This window comes from Protopterus annectens, chromosome 17.part0 (assembly GCF_019279795.1).
Source record: "Protopterus annectens isolate FY-2018-M chromosome 17.part0, PAN1.0, whole genome shotgun sequence".
NCBI lineage: Eukaryota > Metazoa > Chordata > Ceratodontiformes > Protopteridae > Protopterus > Protopterus annectens.
The window spans coordinates 544,445,573-544,470,358 of NC_056751.1; the positions used below are offsets into that span (position 1 = coordinate 544,445,573).

The window sequence follows — 24,786 nt, forward strand, 5'->3', positions numbered from 1 at the left end:
ACACACACACACACACACACACACACACACACACACACACATGCACACACACACACACACACACACACACACACACACACACACACACACACACACACACAAACACACACACGCACACACACATACACACAACACACCACCATAACTCTTACCTGTCTCTGAGTTTACAGACTGTCCTTGATGTTGCCTCTTATTTTTTAATCTAACCTCTTAAACCAAAAATGATTACAGACAGTCAGTAATACCAGACATTAGAGAGAGAAAGACTATCTGATAGTTTAACACATCAGTCCTACATAATTCATGAATCATATGTGAATGAAACAAAAATGTGTACCTCATTTTGTTGATGTGCTAGAAAATGTGAAGTAGATGTGTAACTAAGAGCTCCTGACAAAGATATTATGGGCATAAGTTCATCTATATAAATGGTGATAAAAGGAATGATTAATAAGAACATGTAATGGTGTATGAAATACATAACCCCGAGTAAAGAAATGTACACGCTGTAGAAAGAAAATGTTTGGAGAATCTAGGAAATGCAAAATGCAACCCACACTTGTGGCTCAGCAGAAAAATAAACAACTGAAAGTACTTTTGAGAAAAGAAAAAATGGCAACAAATAACCTGTAAGAGGTTTAAGCAAGATGGATGGCAAACTAGACAGTGATGTGCATTATATGACTTTAACACCCGTATTAGGGATAGTGTGCGATATGAAAAATGAGGGTGAGGCTTGATGTGATATATTAAAACCTTTCTGGAAAAGGCTTTTGCATGGAATGAGATGATTTCAATTTTGCATGGAAATCACAATTATCACATGGTTGTATGTTGTTTATCTTTTCATATGGAATGGGATGAATTTCAAACAGGGATCAGTAACATTACTTATTAAATCACGGACCATGCTTAATTGCAAATTATTGCACTGTGTAGAATAATAACATTATTGGGGATTTGTGTAAAAGTGCCTTGACAAGGTAGGTTGCTAAATATTGCAATATCATCAACAAAGTGACTTATGTGGAATTCTAAGCCTCATTCCTGGAAATATTGTTTTTATTTATAGGTGTAAGTCAAAGCCACAATGACCATGTATGCAGTACATGGGGAAATTACCACTTCAAAACATTTGATGGGGATGTCTTCCAGTTTCCTGGAACTTGCAACTATGTTTTTGCTTCCCACTGTGGAGGAACATTTGAAGAGTTTAACATTCAGATAAGGCGTATGGTTTTGAATGGCCACCCAGTGATAAAATATGTTCAGATGAAGATTGAAGGTGTAATTGCCAAACTGAGTAACTCATATGTTGAAGTTAATGGAATCCAGTAAGTTTCGTTGCAGTAATAACCTGACTTCTTTTAAAGTTTAATATTGTTAAGCGTTAAGATTCTCTGTAAGCCTTACTTTGCCATTACACAGAAAAGGATACACATGGGATAGCAAAGTAGATTCCTTCCTGTTTGTACCTTGCATGTCAAATAACCATTGATTTAGTAAAGATATCTTATCAGAAATATTATCTGTGTTGAAATTTTAGATAAAGTGGTCCTCAAAATTTATTAAAGTGTATTATTATAAAGAAGAAAACATTAATATGAATTTCTACACTAGATAGGTACTCATTTTCTTGGAATAAAATGATTTTTATATTTTTTAAAGATGCATTTTGCCGTACATATATTCTAGTTTATGCTCAAATGTATTTATATTAATGACTGGCCAAGTATGCCAGATATTGTTTGCCATTCTCTGATAGGATATTGCTCCAACTTTGGAATGTTATTGTTGCGTGGGGTCATATAGACTTACATTGCCCTGTGCAGCCTCACTCCATGTTCACAAAATGTCCTCCCTGTTCTTGAATATAAAACATTGTACATGTCAGTGCAAATATAACAGCACATCACAGATAATGATTAGAATAAGAATGGCATATGAACATTTTATCTTACACAGGAAGCGTGCATTTTGGTTAAAATATGTAAAAGTACATTAATATTTCTACTCAGAATGATAAAGACACATCTTCCATTTCTACATGACAGAATTACCAGATAATGCATTTTATAAGTAAATTAACACTTACAAAGGAAAACTGATATGCTTATGTGAATGTTGTAAAATCTGTCATTTTATGGAAGATAATTGACAGTTTGGAAACAATGTTATGATAAAAATTGATCAGATTATATTGCACCAATATAAGTAGGTTAATAAATCAAATTCTGTTGCAAGTGATATACCTGGATTATTTTCTAATTATGCTGGTAATTTGTACATAAAGCATATTATGTACATAGCATAATAGTAGTCCTTAAAATATTTTTTCTCTTATTTTGTGTAAGTATTTATTCTCATTTCTACATCAGGCTTTAACAAACACATTATACAAGGAAGTTAATACACTTCTGAACCAAAATGTAATCTGAATATAAACAGAGACAGAAAACTGCAAACACAACATTTTAGCCATTTCAAATACAATTTGCATATATTTCTGAATACTCCAAAATAAGTATGTTTCTAAGAACATCTTGTATACTTTTTTCTGCATTCTACAAGTAAACTTTTTTAAATATAACAATGCATCTTTTTGGACTCTCTCTCTCTCTCTCTCTCTCTATATATATATATATATATATATATATATGATAGCAGCTTATTGTCTGGTTATAAATGATTACTCAAGGTAAACTTAGTTAAATTTTCATGCAACATTCAACTAGTGATTATAATCCCAACTAAATAACAATGCTAGTTATACATTTTACATGATATGCCTTGTCTTCTAGTTTTATGTTTTAAGAGCTGTGCCCTGTACCAAATGTACTTGTCAAGTTATGTGTAAATTTCAGAAAATACATGATTTCCTGGCATAACTATTAAGTATTATACACTTAATTACATATTTCATCAAGATTATATTATACTTACTTATTAATTATATTGTCATTAATTATATTGTCAGTCTTTTATATAAAATGTCAGTATTGCTGCTTTTATAAGTGAACAGTTTGTCAAACACTGATGTTTAGAATTTTATCAAAAAAATGTTTTCTGCTACTGCACAAATCTCTTATACAAGTATTTTTATACTTATTATCAGTGGTGAAGTGTTGAAAATGAATATTTGAATTTATGAAAATACATGTTCAGTTATACTATTCAAGCAATTTTTTTCAGGAGAACAAAGCCCCCCATACATGTTGCCAATAGATACAAATTCTGCCATTTTTAACATCATTTCTACTTATATGCATACATCATAATTACCAGTGCTGTTACAACCATAAATTATTTAACTGAATTATATCTGCACAAATATATGATCTGTGATGACACATAACATGTACTTTTATATAATGAAACAAGGAATTGCATATGATTTTGCTAGTGATTTTACAATGCTGCCAATATTACATAAAGCAATGCTAAAACAGTTGATAACATTACAAAGTCTGAATATTAGTCCTTTATTTTTATTTTAGGGTCCAGTTGCCATACAGTTTTTCTGGACTTCGGATTGTAAAGCAAAGCAACTACATCAGAGTTTATGCAAAACTGGGACTGAGCATTCTGTGGAATGAAGATGATGCTCTGCAGGCAAGGATTATATTTATACCTCAAAATCAGTTTTTTTAGCATTTAAGACCCTTTCTACAGAAAGTATGTAGCTTTCCAGATAAACTTTGATAGTATTGTGTTTCCTCTACTACCAAATATCTACACAATAGCAATAATTTAGTCAGATAAACTTTCTGCATATTTATTTATTTAGTTAACTAGTTTTCACATTTGCTAATTAGATAAGTTTTCTGGTCCACAAACCCTTTTCAAGCATAACTCAAGCCATGCATACTTTTATCAGTGAAAGTAACTTACACTGGCAGAATGAAGGCAAATGTCTGCACATCTACAAACTAAGTTAGCTTTAATGCAAGTCAAAGCACTGTAAATGTATGTTTCATTCTGTATTTTGCATTTTACAGATGCACTTGGGTCACCACATTACAAAAAATGCCAAACTGTTATCTACATCTGCAAACAAATAAAATAGAATAATTTACTGCCATCTATTTGTATCTATGCAGATAGAGGACTAGAAAATGAAATAAGAAAACCTTGTATTTGTCAGAATTTCTTGCTGTATTATAAACTGTTAACTCAGTTATCTTTCTGTATGTACAAAATAGCTATACATACTAGGGATATTATCTCAGTTTATTAGTTATGATACTAGTCTGAAAAATGTACTGTTTATGATAATTTCACATTTACATATTTGCTGTTTACTATGTAAGAAATGCCAAGTAAATTTAACTTTGCATTTTCATGCCAGTAATAGACTCTGGAACAGATCATAGTCTTTATTTTTGCTACCACACTGCACTGCTCTAGAAAAAAAAATAATTCTTAGCATACCATGTCTAAGATAAGACAATGAAATCAACCTAATTTTAATATCATGGTAATTTTGTTTTCATTTTTAATTAGCTGGAACTGAGCTCCCGGTATATGAATCAAACATGCGGACTCTGTGGTGATTATAATGGTATTCCAGTATATAATGAATTCATTGTGAATGGTAAGTGTTAATGTAGTACAGATACGTTCTCACTGTATTTAGTAAAAATGAAGTACTAAGAATGCATTTTAAGTTGAAATCAAATATCTGAGTGAAATAACTTTGAATAACAGAGTATTGTAAATATGAAATGGAAGAACATTGTAGAATAATGTTTGCATATTGAATTATAATCGATTTGTTTAAATAGGGAAAGTTTAACCTTGTGGAATGGCAAACTAAAAGTTGGAAACATTTTTATACAGATTGATGCACTGCTCAGTCATGATAAATATAAGTGCAGGTATGCCAGACTACTGCGGTACCAACACACCTGAGTAAATACTCCATGTGATGTTATCACTTTTTATTTCCTCCTTTTATAACACTTGGTACAAGCTATGTGCTTTTAATTGGTACCCAGTTAGTGACTATTTGCTGCTCAAATAGCCTTATTATTCTACACCTTTGCTGGCAATTTCAGTTGGCAACATTCAAAGCACAGGAAATGGCATGTGTTCAGTACATTAAAGTTCTTAAAAGCAAGGGCCAGATTCCAAAATAGTTGTTCTCATTGAAAATCTACCCTAATTCCAAAATAATTGCCCTCATTGTAAGTGACTTACTTTGGTGTATAATCTGGCATACAGAGTGGGCCAGTTTCCAAAATACCTGCTCTCAGACTGATGTTAGTACAAGTGGTCATTTACATTGAGAGTAAGTCTTTTGGAATCAGACCTTTAGTCCTGCAGACTGCAAAAATCTAGTGCAGTGTATACTTTTCTACCAGTAACTGGGAGATATGCTGTATAGCATGCAGTTTCTGCTTAAATTAAAGAGGACACTATTACTTCATGTGAGGAAGAAAGACAAATGCCAGTACAGCAGTCAAGATAAAAAGGTACTTTAAACAGTTTTAAAAGACCTGGAAATACAAAGTCCTTACAAAAGTACAGTACATGCAGCATGCATGACCTGACCAGTAGTGGGGTGAGGAAGGGATTAAAAGCATGTTGGTTAATCCACAGGATTGACATGAATGATACAGAAAGGATAAAAAGGAACCAGTGCAGGTTTGGGGAATGAAAAAATATGCAGAGAAGTACTAAAAATGTCAATAGGAAACAAAATGCCCTCAAATTGCTTGATTCCCTAGAATAATTTTCTGCTGAAGTGTCTTCAGTTTAGAGTTTGAAGAAGACATTTGGTGTATTTTCTAGTTTCCTTCCATAATCATAGCTATGCTGAAAAATTGCCTGTTGATGTCACATTGCCCCAGCTGTGTGTATGAGTGTGAATGTGTGAATGTGTATGCCCAAAGATATGATAGCATATAGTCTGAGGATGGTTTCTGAACTGCAGCCACTGATTGTTGTGACAGCCCCTAGGCTCTCATCACATGATTCTGAATTGTTTAAATATTGTACAGAGAGATAATGATGTAAAACAAACGTTATGATGTAAGACTAGACACTGGTAGTCTTCTATCAATGGCAGCAGAATCAGAAAGGGATTTCCTGCTATTCATTTCAGATTATCTTAAAGTAGATCAGCAAAGTATAGGAAAATCATGAAGAGAAAACATGGGTATAGTCATATATGGAGAAAAGAATCATTGAAACCAAAACTTTGAAAATATTACTTCTTTTTAAATAGCTGGCAAAACCTCACTTAGATTCTGGAGCATAATTCTCAATGTATCATGTCTGCATAGTTCATGATAATCATGGATGCAACAGAGAAAACATACTAAGTGGTTCAAGACCTGCATCAATTGCTAAAGTAAGAAAAACTGCTGAAACTTGACATGCATACTCTAGATTACCTAAGGGGAGAGATAGACATGGAAGAATTAACGAAATATTTCGAGAACATTTACAAATATGAAGAACATTTTAGGATATGAGATGTGAAATACCAATAATGTATAATTTAAACATGAAAGTAGGATGTCTCAAAGGCATATAATGCAAGGAAGCAAGTACTGGGCAGTTGGCCCATATTTTATTAGGAATGCGTGGATTTAAAAATGGCAGCAGTTTTCAAAAATGGATGGAGCAGACATGAGAGATGTGATAGAAGAAGGCAGATCACTAACTGTTTTTAATAAAAAAAAAAAAAAAAAAAAAACATATGCAGTAAAACATTGGTCTATGTGAATAGCATGATCTTCACTATCATTTTCATGGTTTCCTCATTCCAGAACTCATATTATGATATTTATTTTGCTTGATTTTGAATTTGTTAACTGGGATAGAGCACTTATCCCTGGTCTCAGCTGAGGAAGGGGGTAGATGTGGTAGTAAGCACAATAGATACATGGAATTATATGTATGTAGGCGGAAGCATTGTAGGAAGAGTTTAAGTTATACATATGATGAGAGAGAGAGTAGTAGTAGCATTTTCCTTGAGTCTTAAAATGTTCTTTTAGTTCTGTTTGGAAAATGGGATGACAGGAATGATCTTTAAGAAAAGAAAGGCAAGATTTCTGCAGTTTGGGACCAAGGACAAAGGCAGTAGGCTTCTACTTTGAAGCCCAGTTTTTGTAGGGGGGGGGGGTCTAGAGGAGATGCCCCTAAATAGTTAAGACTTCTACGTTTTTATACTGCTACACCTCTGTATAGTCTGGGGGCTAGTGGAGAGAACATCTCATTTTAGTAAGTTTAAATAGCTGGTAGGTGAATAGAAAATGAATGCATTGTCTCCCTGGTAGTTAGCTAGCTTTTTCAATGTATTAGTAGGAAGGGCAGAAATAGGAATTTGCAATGTCATAAACACAAAAATTAATCAACAATACTTAGTATACTGGCAAATACCCAGTTTGCAGTAAATGTAGAGTGCAAGTTGAAAACATCAGTCTTAATCAAAAGTAATTATATGTGAGACAGACAGATTCATACATCAGGAAAAGAAGCATCAGTTCGATTTCTCTGACATTTTCTGTAATGAATTTCACATTGTGCTCTTGTAAGAACTTATGTATTATGTACATTTCCTCAAAATTATTCTGCATACCATTGAAATATATACCTTGAGAAATACAGAGATGCAAAATTCATCTGCTATAACAAAAATAACAGTAATAATAATAATATGATTTCTATTTAAAGCTATAATATTTTATGCTCTTTAACTGAAACATTGACTCTTCATAACCTTAATGTAATACGTATGTAAATCCTCTATCTCAGTTAAATCTGGTAGTCACTTACCACAAAAGATGTTAATATAACAACAACCCACTTCTGGGTGTGGGTAAATCCAGCATTACCCACATACAGCTGTGGGTTATTGCTATTATACAATGATATTATTTAAGAAAAATGTTACTTACTTTTCTTAAATAATGTCTTTGTATAACTGCACCATGGTGCTCTTCCACATTGTCCCTGGTATCATGGGGCTTTCCTGATGTACTGTGCATGTGCATGGGACTTACATTCCCATAGTTATGCAGTACATCAGTGCTGCATAAAGGAAGCAATGCAGAAAGGAAGATCTCTATTGCTTTTCTAATTTTGTTTTTAACTAAAAGAATGAAATTCAGAGATTTCCAATGAATAGGAGAGACAGGAGAGAGAAAATACAAGGATAATCAGATACATTTTTATGTATTTGATTATACTTGTAGTTGTCTCTGTTCTATCTCTCTTGTTTATTTTAAGTCTCCAGTTTTTGTAAGTTTATTTAAAAAAATGAAAGAAAAGTAACATTTTAATACAATATATTAATGGAAGAAAGTCCAGTCATGCTTGATTTACAACAGGCATGCTGGTTGAGCTGACCAGTCAGCATGCTCGTTTTTGTAATGGTCAGTCAGTGTATAATTAATAATAATAAGCAATTTCCATTTTTCAACATAAACAGAGATGAATATGCAAGCCTATTTGTAGCAGCAAGTAACTGTCCAAGGTGCTGAACTTACAAGCGCTGATTTCTCCCTCTATAAGAAAGGACCTGAGTGAGTTGCAACATTGTTATTATTTTGTTTCACTTGCACAGGTATTATGGTAACTCCCATTCAGTTTGGGAATCTCCAGAAGTTTGATGACCCAACAGAGCTGTGTGATGACACTCAACCATCTTCAGCTGGAAACTGCACTAGGCTGGTAAGAACATCTTTGTACTAATACTGTTGCATCTAAGCAGTACTATTGCATTTGTATTAATACTGTTGCATCTAAGCAGCACTATTGCATTTGTACTAATACTGTTACATCTAAGTAGTACTATTACATTTGTACTAATAATGTTGCATCTAAGCAGTACTATTGTAATGTACTTTTATTGAGTCCTAACACAATACTTTGCTTGCCATATCCTATATATAAATCAGATTCATCATCAGATGTACAAAATATGCCTTGCATGTCCGGGTGAAATGGGTTTTGGTTTTATTTTTGCTGTTATGAAAATAATAAGGAAAACTAATTCAATTTTGATGACAAAAGAGCAGGCAAAGGTTATATAAATTATATAAAATAAATGTGGCAATTTTGTTTCCATATAATTATTGAAGACTGCATGTGAGATTCAGTTATTTGTTAAGTAGAATTTATAATTTTCCTATCAACTAAGGCAATAAGCAGATTTGGTGAGTTAGCCTATATCTGTCAACAGCATCTATGTTTCTGTGATTACTTTGAAATAGTATCAGACTTACCTTAAAATACAATTATTTTATCCCATACTGCAATCCATCTATACTGAGCAAGCATGTTGGTATTTACTTAGTTATTAAATAAATATATTTCTATTTTCTCATTAGGAACCTATGTGTGAGCAAGTCCTGACCAGTCAAGCATTTCATGACTGTAACACAAAATTGGCTATAGACCCTTTTATTCAGACATGTGCTGCAGACATGTGCAGTTGTAAAGATGCAACCAATTCTTTCTGCATGTGCAGTACATTTGCAGAATATTCCAGGCAGTGTGCACATGTTGGAGGACAACCAGGAATGTGGAGGACCCCTAACTTTTGTGGTGAGCCAGCATACCTCTCTTTAACTACATTCCACTCGTTTTTATATAATGGCATGTTCTATTTCACACTAATACTGTCATTTTCTGTCATCATGTCCTTTTTGACAACAGCTCAAAAATGCCCACAAAATATGATATACATGGAATGTGCAATCCCTTGTACTGATTCCTGTTCCAACCTTGAGCGAAGTCAGCTGTGTGAGGATCATTGCATTGATGGGTGCTTTTGTCCTCCTGGTAAGTTCCAAACTCTGTTATAGTTTACAGCAGAAAATGTGTATAACAGTTTTGAACTTTATAATGAGAAATGTCAAGGAGACTTTATAAGTAGATGAAATCTTAGCCTCACCCCACAGTGTTGGTTGTGTCCTGAAGTTCCTAAAGCTATAAAAACTGGAGTTTGTGGCTTGTCATCTATTAAAACTGATCCTATCAATGAAACTGGATGTTTGCATTGTGAGAATTTAAAGACACACACACACACACACACACACACACACACACACACACACACACACACACACATATATATATATATGTATATAGGTATATATTTAGTCATCTTAAAATTGTAACACTGTGTATTATTCAGCATTAAATTTGTAAATGGTAGCTGTGGGCACACTGTGACTTCTAGAAAGTTATAGACTGTAGGCCACTAGTATAGTTTATCTGCAATGATGGCATTTGTGGTCACTTTGTGCATTCAGACACCAGTCAGTATTATAGAATATGTCAAAATAAAGTAAGTGTTCTGTATTAGTTCCTTCCTGTTTAAATTAATTTATTAATCTTTTCTTTCAGCATTATATTGTGTAATTATCCAGTCAAGTATTCAATTGTTCTGTTTCCTGCCTTATATAGAATGCCTGTAGTGTCATCAAAGTTGTTGTCTATGAAACTGCATCATGAGAAAATGTCTGATGTTCATCTTTAACTGTCCCACTTGTTTTGTAGGGACAGAATCTAGTTGGTGCCTGTAGGGGAAATAGTCATGTGGACCAACTGCTTTAGCCATGAGCTATGGTGTACAGTATCATCTAGATATGAAAACATAGACTACAGGCTGCATGCCTTGTCAGGACTAGAAACTCAGTGGTATAAAAGTTATATCTGTTTATGATTTAGACATGATATCTAATGAAAGTGGCATGGACATTTGTCAGTGCTAAGTGGGACTAAGGACCCACTGTACTATAGCTTATGCCAGTGACTTAAAAGTGTTAAAGGTGGGAGGTGCTTCTAGCTGTTTGCCCTCTATAAAGACCACCAGTCCTGGTTCTGATTGATTGGGTTACCTTGGTTAGCACTGTTTTAGAGTAAAAACTGTACATAAAACCAATCAATCTGCCAAAACAAACTTAGGATTGTTACACTAAATATAGTCTCACTAATGGGATGCAGTTTCAAAGTGGATGTCTCGATGGAAAGATGAAGACAGGGTATTCTATGCATCCAAAAAACAAGGTGAAAGGGCAGTGCAAGAAAGTCACATGGCTTAAAATGCAGAGGCTACTAGTCAAGGGGAGGACAAAATAGAAATATGTGAATTGTGTTGACAGGAATTCTTCTGACAACAGTAAGGGATGTTATTGAAATCAGTGACAGTCTCATGGCAAGCACCTTGATAGTATCAAGCACATAGTTTACCAAGGCAGGCAATCACAAAGTTTTTATGGAACAGTAACTGAAATTTCAACTCATTTTCACAGATGTTACTTTAATGTTATTTGTTTATAGACAAGTAAATAACTTCTCACCAGATCACCACAAAGGACTTAAGATCTCACCCGATGTTTTTCCTCTAGCTGTCCCAGTAATTGAAATTGATGGTTTTGCTGGAGACTGCCAGAATGGAACAACAACAACAACAATAATAACAATAACAATAACAATAACAATAATAACAATAACAATAACAACACAGGCTAGAAAGTGCAAATGTAGTCATGGGATATAAAACATTTGCATCCAATATCATTTCAATGTATTCAACAGTTGCACCTATGTCAATAATTTCTGATTCTCAGTGAGATATATGAGCTATAGTTATCCTATCTAAATAGGACTTAACATTAACAGTAAGAGTTTTCTTCAAACGAGTAGTAAAAATATCCAAATACATTTTGTCATGTATCTAATTCCAGTAAACGAGATTAACATACCTCCCAGTTACAGAGTTTTGAATCAACAAATAAGACTAACTAGCATTAACAGTAAGATCTGAAAACTTACTAAAGGAAACTAACAGTGTAAAAAGGTCTTCCAATATACGGAGGAATAATCCAGGGAAAACATGTCAAATAAATCATTGCCAAACAGGGTAGTAGTATTAGCTAAAACTAAATAATCAAAACTGTAGTAAATTTAAAAAGAAAATGTTTCAGCAAATAAATAATAAATATAGCAAAGATAAACAGACAAGGAAATACAGGACAGCTTGTCTTATATCATAATTTAATTTAATTATTTTGGACAAGAAATCTCTAGTCTATGTATGCTAATCATGTATGACTACCATTTCTTTATATTTTGTAAAAATAAAACATAAAAGCACATTGTATGAAATATTTCAAAAGGAAAAGCCCAATGCAGCTTTTCGAAAAGATATTTAATTATGATTAAAGGATCATAACGATAGTTTTACACTCTTAGACGATTCAGTTGTATTCAAAATCCTAAGAAAATCTGTTTATCTAAGAGATAAGTATAACAAATTCAATCATTGTATTAGGTAGAAAACTCTTAATGCTCATATGTCCATATAATCAATATTATTGCTTGGTTTAGGAATCATAGATGTCACGCACTGTTTCCAAGACAGAAGGAATTTAATATTTTTGTTCACAAAAGATTTATTACATACTTTTGTTAATTACTGTATTGTTTCAGTTGGAAGAAACTATTATATTTCATTGGGCAGGCCATTGATCATACAGATTTTCCTTGCCTTTATTGCAGCAATGCAGTCATTAGTTACATCTACTGTAGACATTTCAGTTAGGCAGTATTGCTGTTTTTTTTCAATTAAAACATACAAAATTACCTTATCTACAAATCTGATAATGACACCTGTAAATTAGATAAATCTCCATGGTATTTAAAATATTATTAATGAAAAGATCTAACATTTCCTTAGTTGACTATTATTATTTATTTAAATCGCTGACATAATCAAAGAAGACATAACTTACTTGAATTCTAACTGTGGTTCTATTTGCTGGTATTTGATTTGTCTTAGGGAGGAATAATAAATATTCAGGTTTAGTTAACTTTTATAAGTTTTAACTCTATAGATTCAAATGCTATTTAATCTTACAATACAAATCTCATAGAAATAGAAATATTTATAATGAAGATCAGAATACTAATGTACTTGGGTACAAATAATTATAGGACAGATGAACTCCATAAAAATAAATTTGAGTTTAAATCATATTTAAAAATATCTTAAATAATACTAACACATACATCATGAATCTGGTTATACTGCCAAAATTCATCCCAGGCATTATTTAAAACATCTGAAAATTTCAAGAGTCAGTGTAGAAAAGCTGAAAATATCAATGGAATTTTACAGATACAAGCATGCTGAGGACAAATTTTAAAACTGAGTAGACAGTGATCTGAGAGATACAGAAAATTAAATATAAAATCTGAGAAAAAATTAATTTACCTAGATTTTTATAAACTTTTGTTTCATTAATTCTTGCCTACTATTGAATTTGGAGGAAAAGTGAGTACACTGTATAATGTCATTTAGTCAGACAGGTGAATGTCTGTAAACCTCATTTTGTTTGCAAAATCAAACATAGATCTGGCTAAAGGTATGAAATGAAATGCTGCCTAACGATATGAAACATACAACATAAGCAGCAGAAAGATAATCCCCAAATAATATTATACTGCCCAAAGCATTATTAATAATTAAATTAAAAATATATTTGAATCCATTTTACAGTAAGAATGTAACTATGATTGAAAAGTGAAATTATTATTATTATTATTATTACATATTTTATCCCTTACCAAAACACTCTCACCATCATTTTGGCAACTTCTGTACCTAACTTTGCTAGAAAATTCTAATCCAGTTCACAACTTTTCCCTAGAAGAAGAATATAACATTTTGACCATTCATTTCTAACCTGCAATGTTTACAGTTAGATAAATGATTTTCCTATTTCTTACTGATCTAGCTTTTCTGTTGATAATTGTGTAACTGTGCTACTTGGTCTTCAGTAACTGTAAAGATTTTGTCTTTATCTGAAACTATCATCTTGAGGGTTTCTACTTTTCTACCTATTTCAGTTATACATGTCTTTAATTGTAAATACTATGTTTTAGATGATTTCTGAAAAGCAGACAGTATACTCTGACTTTAACGACACAAGACAACTCATGAAGTTAAAATTGCTATCAAGAGCTTACTTAAAAATAACTTTTATAGGCTATGAGTGGAAATCAGGCTCGCTGTTTCCAGAACACTGAGCATTAAAAAATACACTTGCTCAGTTAAAACTTGCATTCTGTTGCAGTGATTTAAACAGTTTACTGTGGATAACTTCTGTCACTAATAAAGGTCAGTTTTCATTTGATTTTTGTAAATAAACAGAACTACCAGTCAAAATGCAACTTTGGGAGAGCACCAAAAAGTGATCATAGCCTCACTCTCACACAGAATTCTCCACCAATTTGCAAAACTATGTCACACATCTATGTGTATTTCTCAGTAAAACTAATTCCACTCTGAAATTCTTTCTATAGTCTGTTGGCATGTTAGTCTTTTTGCTACAGTAAGAGTACAGGCCCTTATATACCTATATATAGTTTATACTACTAAAGGCCAAAAAATGAAGACCACCCTGTTTGTTTCAGAATTTTCAGTAATGTTTGCTTGTTTATTCTGACATTGTTTTCTCTAAAAGATATAAGCAAATGTGTTCAATTTCAAAAGACCATAGTGCCTAATTGAAGGTCTTTTTTTAACCAGACTTCTTTTACTCCATTCAAACTCTTTATAAAACATACATTAAAAAAAACCTTACCAGGAGACTATGTCTAAGTCAGAAAATTCATTTTTCCTCTGAAACTGTGAACATTGTTACTCTCAGTTGAGCTCTACATTATTTTGTCGACTATTTGTGTTTTCTAATTTTGCTCAAATACTATTTAAAGCCCTTACTGATGCTAATGCTTATTGCCTTCTAGGAACTGTTCTTGATGATATCAACAATAAGGGATGCATTCCCATATCAGAATGTTCCTGTACATATGCAGGAAAAACGTATGCACCAGGAGAATCTCACTCGAGCAAATGCCATGAATGGTATGCCATTATACACCTTATATATGGTTACATGTTACATGTCGTCATAATATGTTATATGTTGCTTATGCATGTGCAGACTAGATAAAGCAATAATGATGTCTACATTTCATTAGTGTGTGCAAAGGTGGACAGTGGTCATGCAAGAACTTGCAGTGCCCGGGAACATGTTCGATAGAAGGAGGATCTCACTTTACCACATATGATGGGAAGCATTTCACATTCCATGGTGACTGCAACTATGTTCTCTCAAAGGTATTAAACTTTATACATATGCATTTAATATCAGACAAGCAGAAAGCTCTGTTCACTGATTTCACATGGTGACCACACCTATGTTCTGTCAGAGGTATTCATATTTTTAGATTTAGTTTACCTAAGAGAAGAGGAAAGTTCTCCTTACTGATTCAGCCTATTGTAGACAAGGTATCATGTCATAAAAACTGAAATTAAAATCTCATAATGCAAATAAAATGTTAATACTAAGAAGGTGATTATGTACATCTGAGATGCTGAAACTCGCATTCTTTCCAATGCCTGCACATCCAAACACATACACACACAGACACACAGAAAAACACACACACACACACACACACACACACACACACACACACACACACACACACACACACACACACACACACACACACACACACACACAAAAGACACATACAAACGTGGACACAAACATACAAACATATCCCCCCAACACACACATACTTGCACATGGTTCCCATTCAGAAGCCTGAAACATCATAAGCCTGAAAATCGTGACAAATATTGGGGGTTTTCAGGATTCTGAACTTGCACATACATACTGTGCCTTCAGTTGTCCTTTGGCAGTGGGTACAGGACATCTTTTGACAGCTACTATTTCTGTTTGGGATCCAGATTTTGTCAGAGAAAGTTTCAGAAAGTTTCCTTTTAGCAGCATTAACTGTAAATCCTGCTTGCCTGCCTTGAAGAGTCCAGCACTGTGTGTACTTTGGCCAGCTGTGATTCTGAATCTTCTGAATAAATTATTGCACCATCAAGGTACACTGGAGTGTACCTATCATGGGGTTTCAGTACTTTATTCACAGCATGTGGGTAAAGGGATTCTTGCCCCCTTGGAAAAAAAAAAAGATGCATTTTTTGGTGATTTAATGTTTTGAACTGTTAACAGTTCAATGATCTGAGGTCTCAAATGTTGATATTTTAATGAAATGTCATTATTCCATTTTTTTTTTGGTTTCTATGTAGAATTTTCCTTATACTTGTCAGGCAGCATTTTTGTCAGATGCTATAGATTCCATGGGGTTAGACTAGGCTCTTACTTTTCTTCATTTTGAGTTTTATGTTATAAGGAAATGAAAGACTGATAAGATACACATGATCTGCTTTTACCAAACCCTTTATACAGAATACATTAAAGCAGTATATTTCTTTCTTTTCACACAGGATTGTAATAACAACAGCTTTGCAGTACTGGCTTCTGTAGTTGTATGCGGAGTCACAAACACAGAAACATGCTTAAAGGCTATCACGTTAAGCATTGGAGGAGGACACACAGTAAGAGACAAGTTTTCCCTCTGCAACTTTAAGACTTATTTCAAAAACAGAACATCAATAATCATGTTTTACTTATTGTTTAATCAAAGGTCGTCATGCTGAAATCTGATGGGAATGTTTTCCTTGATGGATTATATGCCCAGCTACCTTTATCCACAGGTAATATGAAGTCATTATTGTCCAATTTATTTTATTTTTATATTGTTCTGTTCTAAAGTGTAACTCTACAAGGCACTTGCAATAAACAAATTTCAGACAAACTGCACTGTGCACTGTTTGAAAAAGGTAAATATCACAGTAAAATAGTTATGATATGTGTAATCCAATATAAAACATGTTTCATTTTCTAGTTGCTCACATTGTTTTAGTCATAAGAAGGCATGGATGTACAAACAAGTTTCTTTGTTTAAATTGCATTCATTTTTCTTGGGTTGATGATTTATATTGGATGTCATCATCAGATCAAATTAAAACAATACAGACACACACACACACACACACACACACACACACACACACACACACACACACGCACACACACACACACACACACACACACACACACACACACACACACACACACACACACACACACACACACACACACACACACACACACACACACACACACACACACACCCATTCACGTGTGTGAAGATGTGGAAACAAATCCCTCCGGTACTTTTTTAAAATCAGTTTGCATATTTGCATTTTTGAGAAACCTTGGGGTATAGATCTGCGAGATTCTGCAAGGGTAAATCACAGTGAGTATCCCACTGCTTAGTTAAAAATATTGTTTGATAGGTAGCTCTATGGCATGATTTTATCAAGTCACAAGAGTCAACATTTAAAGCTCAATAGTAACAAAGTTACTTATACTCAACATCAGCATCAGCCCTCCTTTTTTTCCATTTTGTTCTTGGGGTTGGGATGTCACATCAACAGTGACCATCACATAGAGCCAATATTCAGAACACTATGTGGCTAGTTCTGATGAGGATGTCAGCAAAATTAAAATTTTTTTTGGCCAGTTACACCTAAATAACCCAGTCATTTCTATAAACTATTAGAACTAGAATGTGTATGCCGTTTTTTTAAATATATAAATAGCTATCAAAAACAAATGTAACCATTAAATACCTTAATGTTTTGCAGAGACAATAAGACAGAAGCATTGCAGTGATTATATCATGTTTTTATTTTTACTTGTGAATCTCCTATATTATGTATCATCATTTGTCCTATCAATAGATTTCCGTAGAAGCTCTTCACAAAGATTATACATCATTACTTGATTTTACATGAATCTTGATAGCTTTCCCAAAATGAAATATCAATTAAAACATAAAGCTCACTATTGTTAATTTTTATTTCTTCTCATTTTTTAGCCAATGTTATTATCTTCAAACCTTCCACATTCTACATCATTGTTCAGACAAACTTTGGAATGCAACTCCAGATACAGCTTGTACCACTAATGCAAGTTTATGTCAGTTTGGATGCTTCTTTCAAGGGACTGACCTGTGGTATGTTACATTTTACAATTTGTTTTATAACCCTGTCATTTTCATTCACTAGACAAAAAAATATCGAATACTAAACATTACATGAAATTGTTTTTAAGGTTTGTGTGGAAACTATAATGACGTTCGAGCAGATGATTTTGTAACAATATCTGGAGTTGTCGAAGGAACAGCTGTTGCCTTTGCTAATACATGGAAGACTCAAGCTAGCTGCCCTGATATCAAAACTAGTTATGAGAACCCCTGTTCACTCAGTGTGGAAAATGGTACGAGGCTTTAAGTTATTTATTTCAATTTCTTAAATGTTCTATCTCTCTCATGACAAAGACAAAATCTAATTACACATGAGATTATCTATTATTATAGATGTTGGGTAAATAGGCTAGCTCTGGAGTATAGAGAAATGCTGCCCTGATTACAACCCAGATTAATTGGGTTCCATTAGAAAATATGATCCCTAAAAAGTCAGCTAGAGGGTGCAATGAAACAGCATTTCTCCAGCTCACATATCCCATGGGAGGGTCAGGCTTTAAAACAAAGGTCCAGCAGTTCTTGATGGAGCCCAGGTAGAAAACATCACTAGGGTGTGGACATGAAATGCACACTGAGAACTGGGTGGGGTGGTAGGTAGGTCATACTAAAACAGCCCTCCACAGCTATCAGGGTGGTACTGGTATGTATTGATCTGTTCTCTAGAAACTTCTCTGAACTGCTTAAACTAAGGTTCCTATGCTTTCTGGACCCTGCTACAAAGGGATAAGTCAAGCACATGTTGGACAACATGAAGTAAAAGACTTTAGAGTGACTAGTGGATACAGCTGGTGACAGACAGTTGTGTTGAGAACAAAATAAATAAAATAAATTAAATAAATAACTTATTTCTTTACTACAGAAGTTGGATCATTATTTGCATCTTAACTGAAATATTCAACTGTTCCTATCCATCATTTTATCCCGGGTTATGAGCATTAAAAGTTTCATTATGTTTATCAACTCTTTCATTTACTTCAAGTTATTAATAAGATTAATACCTTAGATGCTGAAGTGGCATACTTTTTTACACACACACACATATATATATATATATACATTACTCCAATATTTTCTTATGGGACATTGAAAGTTGTACATGCTAGAACATTCTCTCTTACAAATGGAAGATGGGAATAAGTACCTGCATAAGAATGCATCTGCATACTTTTCTAACTATATTAGCTTTCTTCTAGGATCATGTTTATTTCTAATTAATAATGATTTATGTAAAACACGAATATATAGAGAGCATGTCAATACAAAAAAAGAAATTATGTAGAAATTATGTAAATTAGTAAATTAATGCTCTACTCTGAATATAAAATTACTTTCCTTCATTTTAAAACTATCATTCTAGTTACAAACATCTTAACATATTTAACTTATTATATTATTATTTATGGAACAGTTTTGTGTGTGTGGGGGGGTGAAGTGCAGTGGGTGTTTGACTCTACACATATTCACAGGTAATAATAAGCTGTAATCTATGAAAAATATATTTAAACAGAATTTAGGGGGAAAAAAGCTTTTCAGGCTTAGAATGACATTTCTTTTGAAGACTGAAATGATGCCTTAAAAAGTTTTGTATTATAATAATAATAATAATAATAATAATAATGACATTTTTATTACAGAACGCTATGCACAATACTGGTGTTCTATGTTGTCTGATACTAAAGGACCTTTTGCTAGATGTCACTCCACAGTAAACCCTGCTTTATATGTAACGGTAAGGTTCTACTTTCATTTTGTATGATGATATAAAATAAGTAAGAATCACCCTAACAGGTTTCACTTGGACTTACTTAAATGGACAGATGTGATTATCTGTAGAAATAAGAAAAATGCAGCTTCATTAGGACAACTGCATTATATCTTAAGGATCGCATCACATGTTAGTACACTATTCATTAATTCATTCATGAAAAGTAACTAATCCTTAAGCAACATACACTATGATAACTTCATATACAGTTCAGTCTTTCACTGCACTGTATGATTATATTATGTGTAAGTCAGTGGTATGGATTAGCATTCATGTTTGGAACTGTGTGATCACAATTTCTGTCCATAAATAATGTGGAATATTAACTTAATATGATTACAGAATTAAGATTGAGATATTAATGAATGATAATAAAGTACATCACTACTTTTGAGTTATTCTGCAATAAGCATATATAAATTCCCATAAAGACAAAAACAAAAAAAATGTTGTAGTAACCAAAGTGCAAGTTAGAAAGGTTGTAGGACAATAAATTAACCTATGCATCTCAAGCATTTGATAAAAGCTTTTAAGATGTAACATTACATTCTTCTCAGCTAAGGGTAACTTCTTTAAAAAATGGAATATTACTTTCATGAAACATTACTTTCATGAGAGATGAAGGGGCTGTTGCTTTTGTGGACAGATAAACTGGCAAGTAAGACCAAGTAAAGCAGAGTTGTCTGGTATAACTTATGCAAACAATAACCTTTTCAACACCCTTATTACTGTTACTTTATGTCACACGTCTACATTTTCACAATGATAAGATCACCAGGTGTATGGCACCAGTCTTTACCTGAGCTGAAAACCATGCACACAGGCAAAATTAATTTTAGTCCAAAACAAAGACTTCATCTGTGTATTATTTTCTATTTAGAAGCCTGCATCCCTAAAAATGAAACCAATACCAAAGACAAGGACAAAGAACAACTAGAACACATTACCTGTTGTAGCCATGTTGTCTGTGTGTGTATCATTTCAGTGGTGTAAGTTGAACACTTTGAAATGGCACATCCTACAAAAAGTAGATTCACAGTAACAAAAACTGGCAAGCATGTATCAAACTCTTCCTTTACTGATAGCCCACTTTAACCTTAACAGGGTCACAGGGACACTGGATCTTTCCCAGCAGCCAGTGGGTGCAAAGTTTTGGTGCTTATGCTGACAAGGTGCTGAACTATAGCACAATTTCTACACATTGTCACTCACATGCAACATGCACACTTATGACCAGTTTAAAACATCATTAAAGAACCTGATACTTTTCTTTGGCAGGAGAAAAGAAACTGCAGTGCACAGAGAAAAAAAAAAATAAAAATAGACACAGGGAGGACATGCAGAAAGAATAAAGTCCATTGGTGTTGTGTCTTCTATTCTAGTCATGCTCAGCTGTTTAAATCTCACACAGGGCCCTCAGTCCTTTCATTGCCAAAATAATTTTTGTGACTTTGTATTGCACAGTTTTTGGTGCATAATTCTGTTTCCTCTGCATGATGAGCAAAGTCTACTGAATGCTGCCTTACCAGCCCACTTACAAATAAATAATGATGTCATCACTTCCCTTACGTTACATCAAGAATACATTTTATGTATTAATGTTATTTAACATTTGTTTACTGGGGAAAGTCCAACTTGGAACAATGACAATTTGCAGTGGAGGCCCAGGGGGAAACACTCCAGATGCATGTTTTGGTAATGTGGGAGGAAACCCACACGAACACAGGGAGGATATGCTGACTCCATACAGAAGACATCCCAGCCAAGAATTGAACCGGATAACCTCTTGTTGTGAGGTGACAATGTTACAGCTGCACCACTGCGCTGTTCTTGTTTCCTGAGAACTCAGCTAGATGGAGCACAGTGGCAGAATCTTGAGTTTAATAAACCACTGCATAAAAAAAAATTCTTCCTAGGGCAAAGCCTCTCTGCACTCTCTGCATGAGAGAGCTTCATCTCTCAGTCCCCTTTGCTTATGTATACTATTTCCATGGTCATGCAAGCCTAGATAAAAGACAAAAGATTGCACAAATTAACCCACTGGTGGCACACAAATAAAAACACACTGACAGTGAGTTCCTAAAGGGAACAATGATGGTGGTGTGCAACACTGTGTAATTGAACTTGGGGAGTTTAAGTTTCTCTGGTTTACACTTAATCAAGCATAGGGTAGCAGATCATATTGCCACCATTTATGATATTATACAGTAAAGCATCCTGCTTGCTTTCCTTCACAACAATCCTTTCCCATCTCATATCAACTTCAATATGATGGTGATTACAATTCCGAGATAATTTCTTCACTTTCACACTTGATCACAGCCTCAGCAGCCTAGTAAGAACCCTCAAAGTGAGACAAAGTTATGACCATACTAAAGCAACTAAACAGCACTTGAAGCAGGTCTTACATTGTTTGCTTGGATTCAGAACTCAAATATAATGTGCATAGAAATATTTAATGCCAGTGGACCCACAGCAGAATCCAGCTAGCCAACAGGAAGTTTCCTCAAGGAGGTGTCTCGGACATGATCTTTTTCATGTCAACCAATACTACCTGGATCATTAAAAGCATGACTTCATTGTTGTAATACCAAACATTGTTCACTAGTGAATTTGAGATTTATAGTGCAGGCAATGTCATCTAATGATAAATGAAAATAATAAACAAAACATGACAGTGAAATAATAAAACCTTTTGGTGAAACCTAGTATGTCAGTTCTCACAGATCTTTAAAAAAAGTCATCTGTGACTAGGCGACAAAATTTGACATATGAAGGAAAAGTGGTATGTATTGTATATCAGAAAGTAAAAACACATTTATAGCATATGTCTTACAGAAGTGTGTAATAAAGGTATATGATGAAATGAAGATATATTATGTATTACTAAAAGAAAACCTCTTTTCATTTGCCAAGCGTTGAGAGGCAGTACCAAAACCAAAAGGGTTTCAGTGAAACAAACATATTAAATTGCTACCTGAGTGCCTTCACCTTAGACTCTAACTCATGTACTGCATCCAGTTCTGAAAGCACCCCATTATAAGAGGCATCACTAACCCAGGAAAGGTACTTAACAGAGATGCTGTGTAGCTAGAGGGATCTAGAGGCATCTTTTATGACAATGGTTTGGTCCATTAAAGGCTATGTCATTAGTCTGGGTAACTGAATGGAAGTTACAGTATTATCCATTTTATCTTTGGTACTCTCCCTGTAACCTTCCATTTACATGAAGAATCCATGTACCTCCTCTATTATAATTAGGTTAGCAGATGTCAAATCATGCAGTAAATTATAGCAGAAAATCGTTGAACAGTCTGCTTTTGGTGTGATAGTCCCAATCAAATGTAAATATATCATATAATATTCTGTCATTTATGAAAGTGATAAGAATATTCCAAAGTCATTAAGCCTAATAAATGAAAAACAGACTTGAAAGTCTGCAAACCTTTTTAAAAATCCATTAATATTTCATAACAATGGGTTTCCTCAATGTGACTTCAAACTCATGCCCTTGGGAATATTAAGATTTCATATTCATTTCTGAAGTTCATGTCATGTACAAAAACTGTATTTACTGATCATGTCAGTTTAATGTTCTTTAGTTTATTTCTGCCAAATTAAGATTATACAATACCCCCTAGAGTGTATGGTTGCATGTTAACCATCCTCATTTAGCAAAGTGCTCTCTCTTATGATTAGTGGTATATTTTAAGAGATGTTTTATATTTCCTTTGCTGTTACTGTTTCAGAAATGCATGTTTGACAGCTGTAATTGTGAGAAAAGTGAGGACTGCATGTGTGCAGCCTTATCCTCCTATGTGAGAGCCTGTGCAAGGGAAGGGATCACCTTGGAGAACTGGCGCAATACTGTCTGCAGTAAGTAAAAAAAAAATAAAACAAAATAAAGTCTTCCTCACTTCTAAAGTAGTTGTTTTGTTCCAGACATTGAATATACAATATAAAACACAAAAACACAATAATACATATACAAACACACTCATATTCACGCACTGATACACAGACACACAGCCCCACACACACACACACACACACACACACACACACACACACACACACACACACACACACACACACACACACCCCAATACATAGACACACAAAGACATAGACAGACACAAACATACAAACACTGATCCATAGACACACATACACACACACAGACACACACACGCATGCACACACGCACACACACACACAGTGATACATAGACACACATAGATAACACACACACTTTATAGACACACACACACGCCCGCACTTACACACACACACGCCCGCACTTACACACACACACACACACACACACACACACACACACACACACACACACACACACACACACACACACACAAACTTTCTTCTCTCTTTCAAATCATTTTCTGTGAATCCTCTGAGATTTTTGAATTGACAGTTAAGGAATATTGTCATATATAATTAAGGCATCTGAGTGTGTTGTAGTGCATATTTTAAAAGCCTTAGATTTGGATATAATTAGTGGATTAGGTGATTTGTTTCATGCGCAGCGATGCCTGAGGGGTTCCATGAAATTATGATTGCATTTGTATTTCTATTCAGCTTCTAAAGTTTCAGTAACACAGTCTGAATGTACAAAACTAAATACAACAGCATTGTAATCTAAAAATGCAGTTTATTTATACATCCATCTGCATGAATCAATCAGCAGGGGGATTACTAGAAAAGCAATTTTTAGAAAGGAGCATGGAAATGCATTTTAATACTACAAAAAAGGCAATATGCATCTATAAGCATACATATCAGAGATTGCATGCATTGCTTTTATCTGTGGTGCTTGTGTAGTAATAGCCCTTCGTGGTCTCTCATGGTAGGTCATATACAACTGATTTAATTTTGCCAATCTACAGTTAAAGCATGCAAGTCAGACTTCAATGTGTGCAAATTTTTATTTATTACAGAAGCTGACATTCATCCATATTCAAACAAAATAATATACATTTACTATATGTCTTCAGGTAAATATATGA

General features: G+C 33.9%; 1 protein-coding gene across 1 annotated transcript in view; it reads left to right on the top strand.

The window, feature by feature from the left end:
* The first annotated feature begins 647 nt into the window (after positions 1 to 647).
* LOC122791458 (mucin-2-like) overlaps positions 648 to 24,786 on the top strand; it is a 111,427-nt gene continuing 87,288 nt past the window's right edge. The window contains exons 1-16 of the mRNA XM_044059203.1: positions 648 to 729; positions 1,073 to 1,334; positions 3,498 to 3,612; positions 4,504 to 4,594; positions 8,576 to 8,682; positions 9,342 to 9,558; positions 9,670 to 9,795; positions 14,770 to 14,887; positions 15,004 to 15,142; positions 16,331 to 16,441; positions 16,531 to 16,600; positions 17,830 to 17,967; positions 18,066 to 18,230; positions 19,632 to 19,726; positions 23,512 to 23,638; positions 24,775 to 24,786. The exon at positions 24,775 to 24,786 is cut by the window's right edge and continues 241 nt beyond it. Of these exons, the coding sequence (XP_043915138.1) occupies positions 648 to 729; positions 1,073 to 1,334; positions 3,498 to 3,612; positions 4,504 to 4,594; positions 8,576 to 8,682; positions 9,342 to 9,558; positions 9,670 to 9,795; positions 14,770 to 14,887; positions 15,004 to 15,142; positions 16,331 to 16,441; positions 16,531 to 16,600; positions 17,830 to 17,967; positions 18,066 to 18,230; positions 19,632 to 19,726; positions 23,512 to 23,638; positions 24,775 to 24,786 (1,975 nt within the window). The remainder of the gene's footprint in view (positions 730 to 1,072; positions 1,335 to 3,497; positions 3,613 to 4,503; positions 4,595 to 8,575; positions 8,683 to 9,341; positions 9,559 to 9,669; positions 9,796 to 14,769; positions 14,888 to 15,003; positions 15,143 to 16,330; positions 16,442 to 16,530; positions 16,601 to 17,829; positions 17,968 to 18,065; positions 18,231 to 19,631; positions 19,727 to 23,511; positions 23,639 to 24,774) is intronic.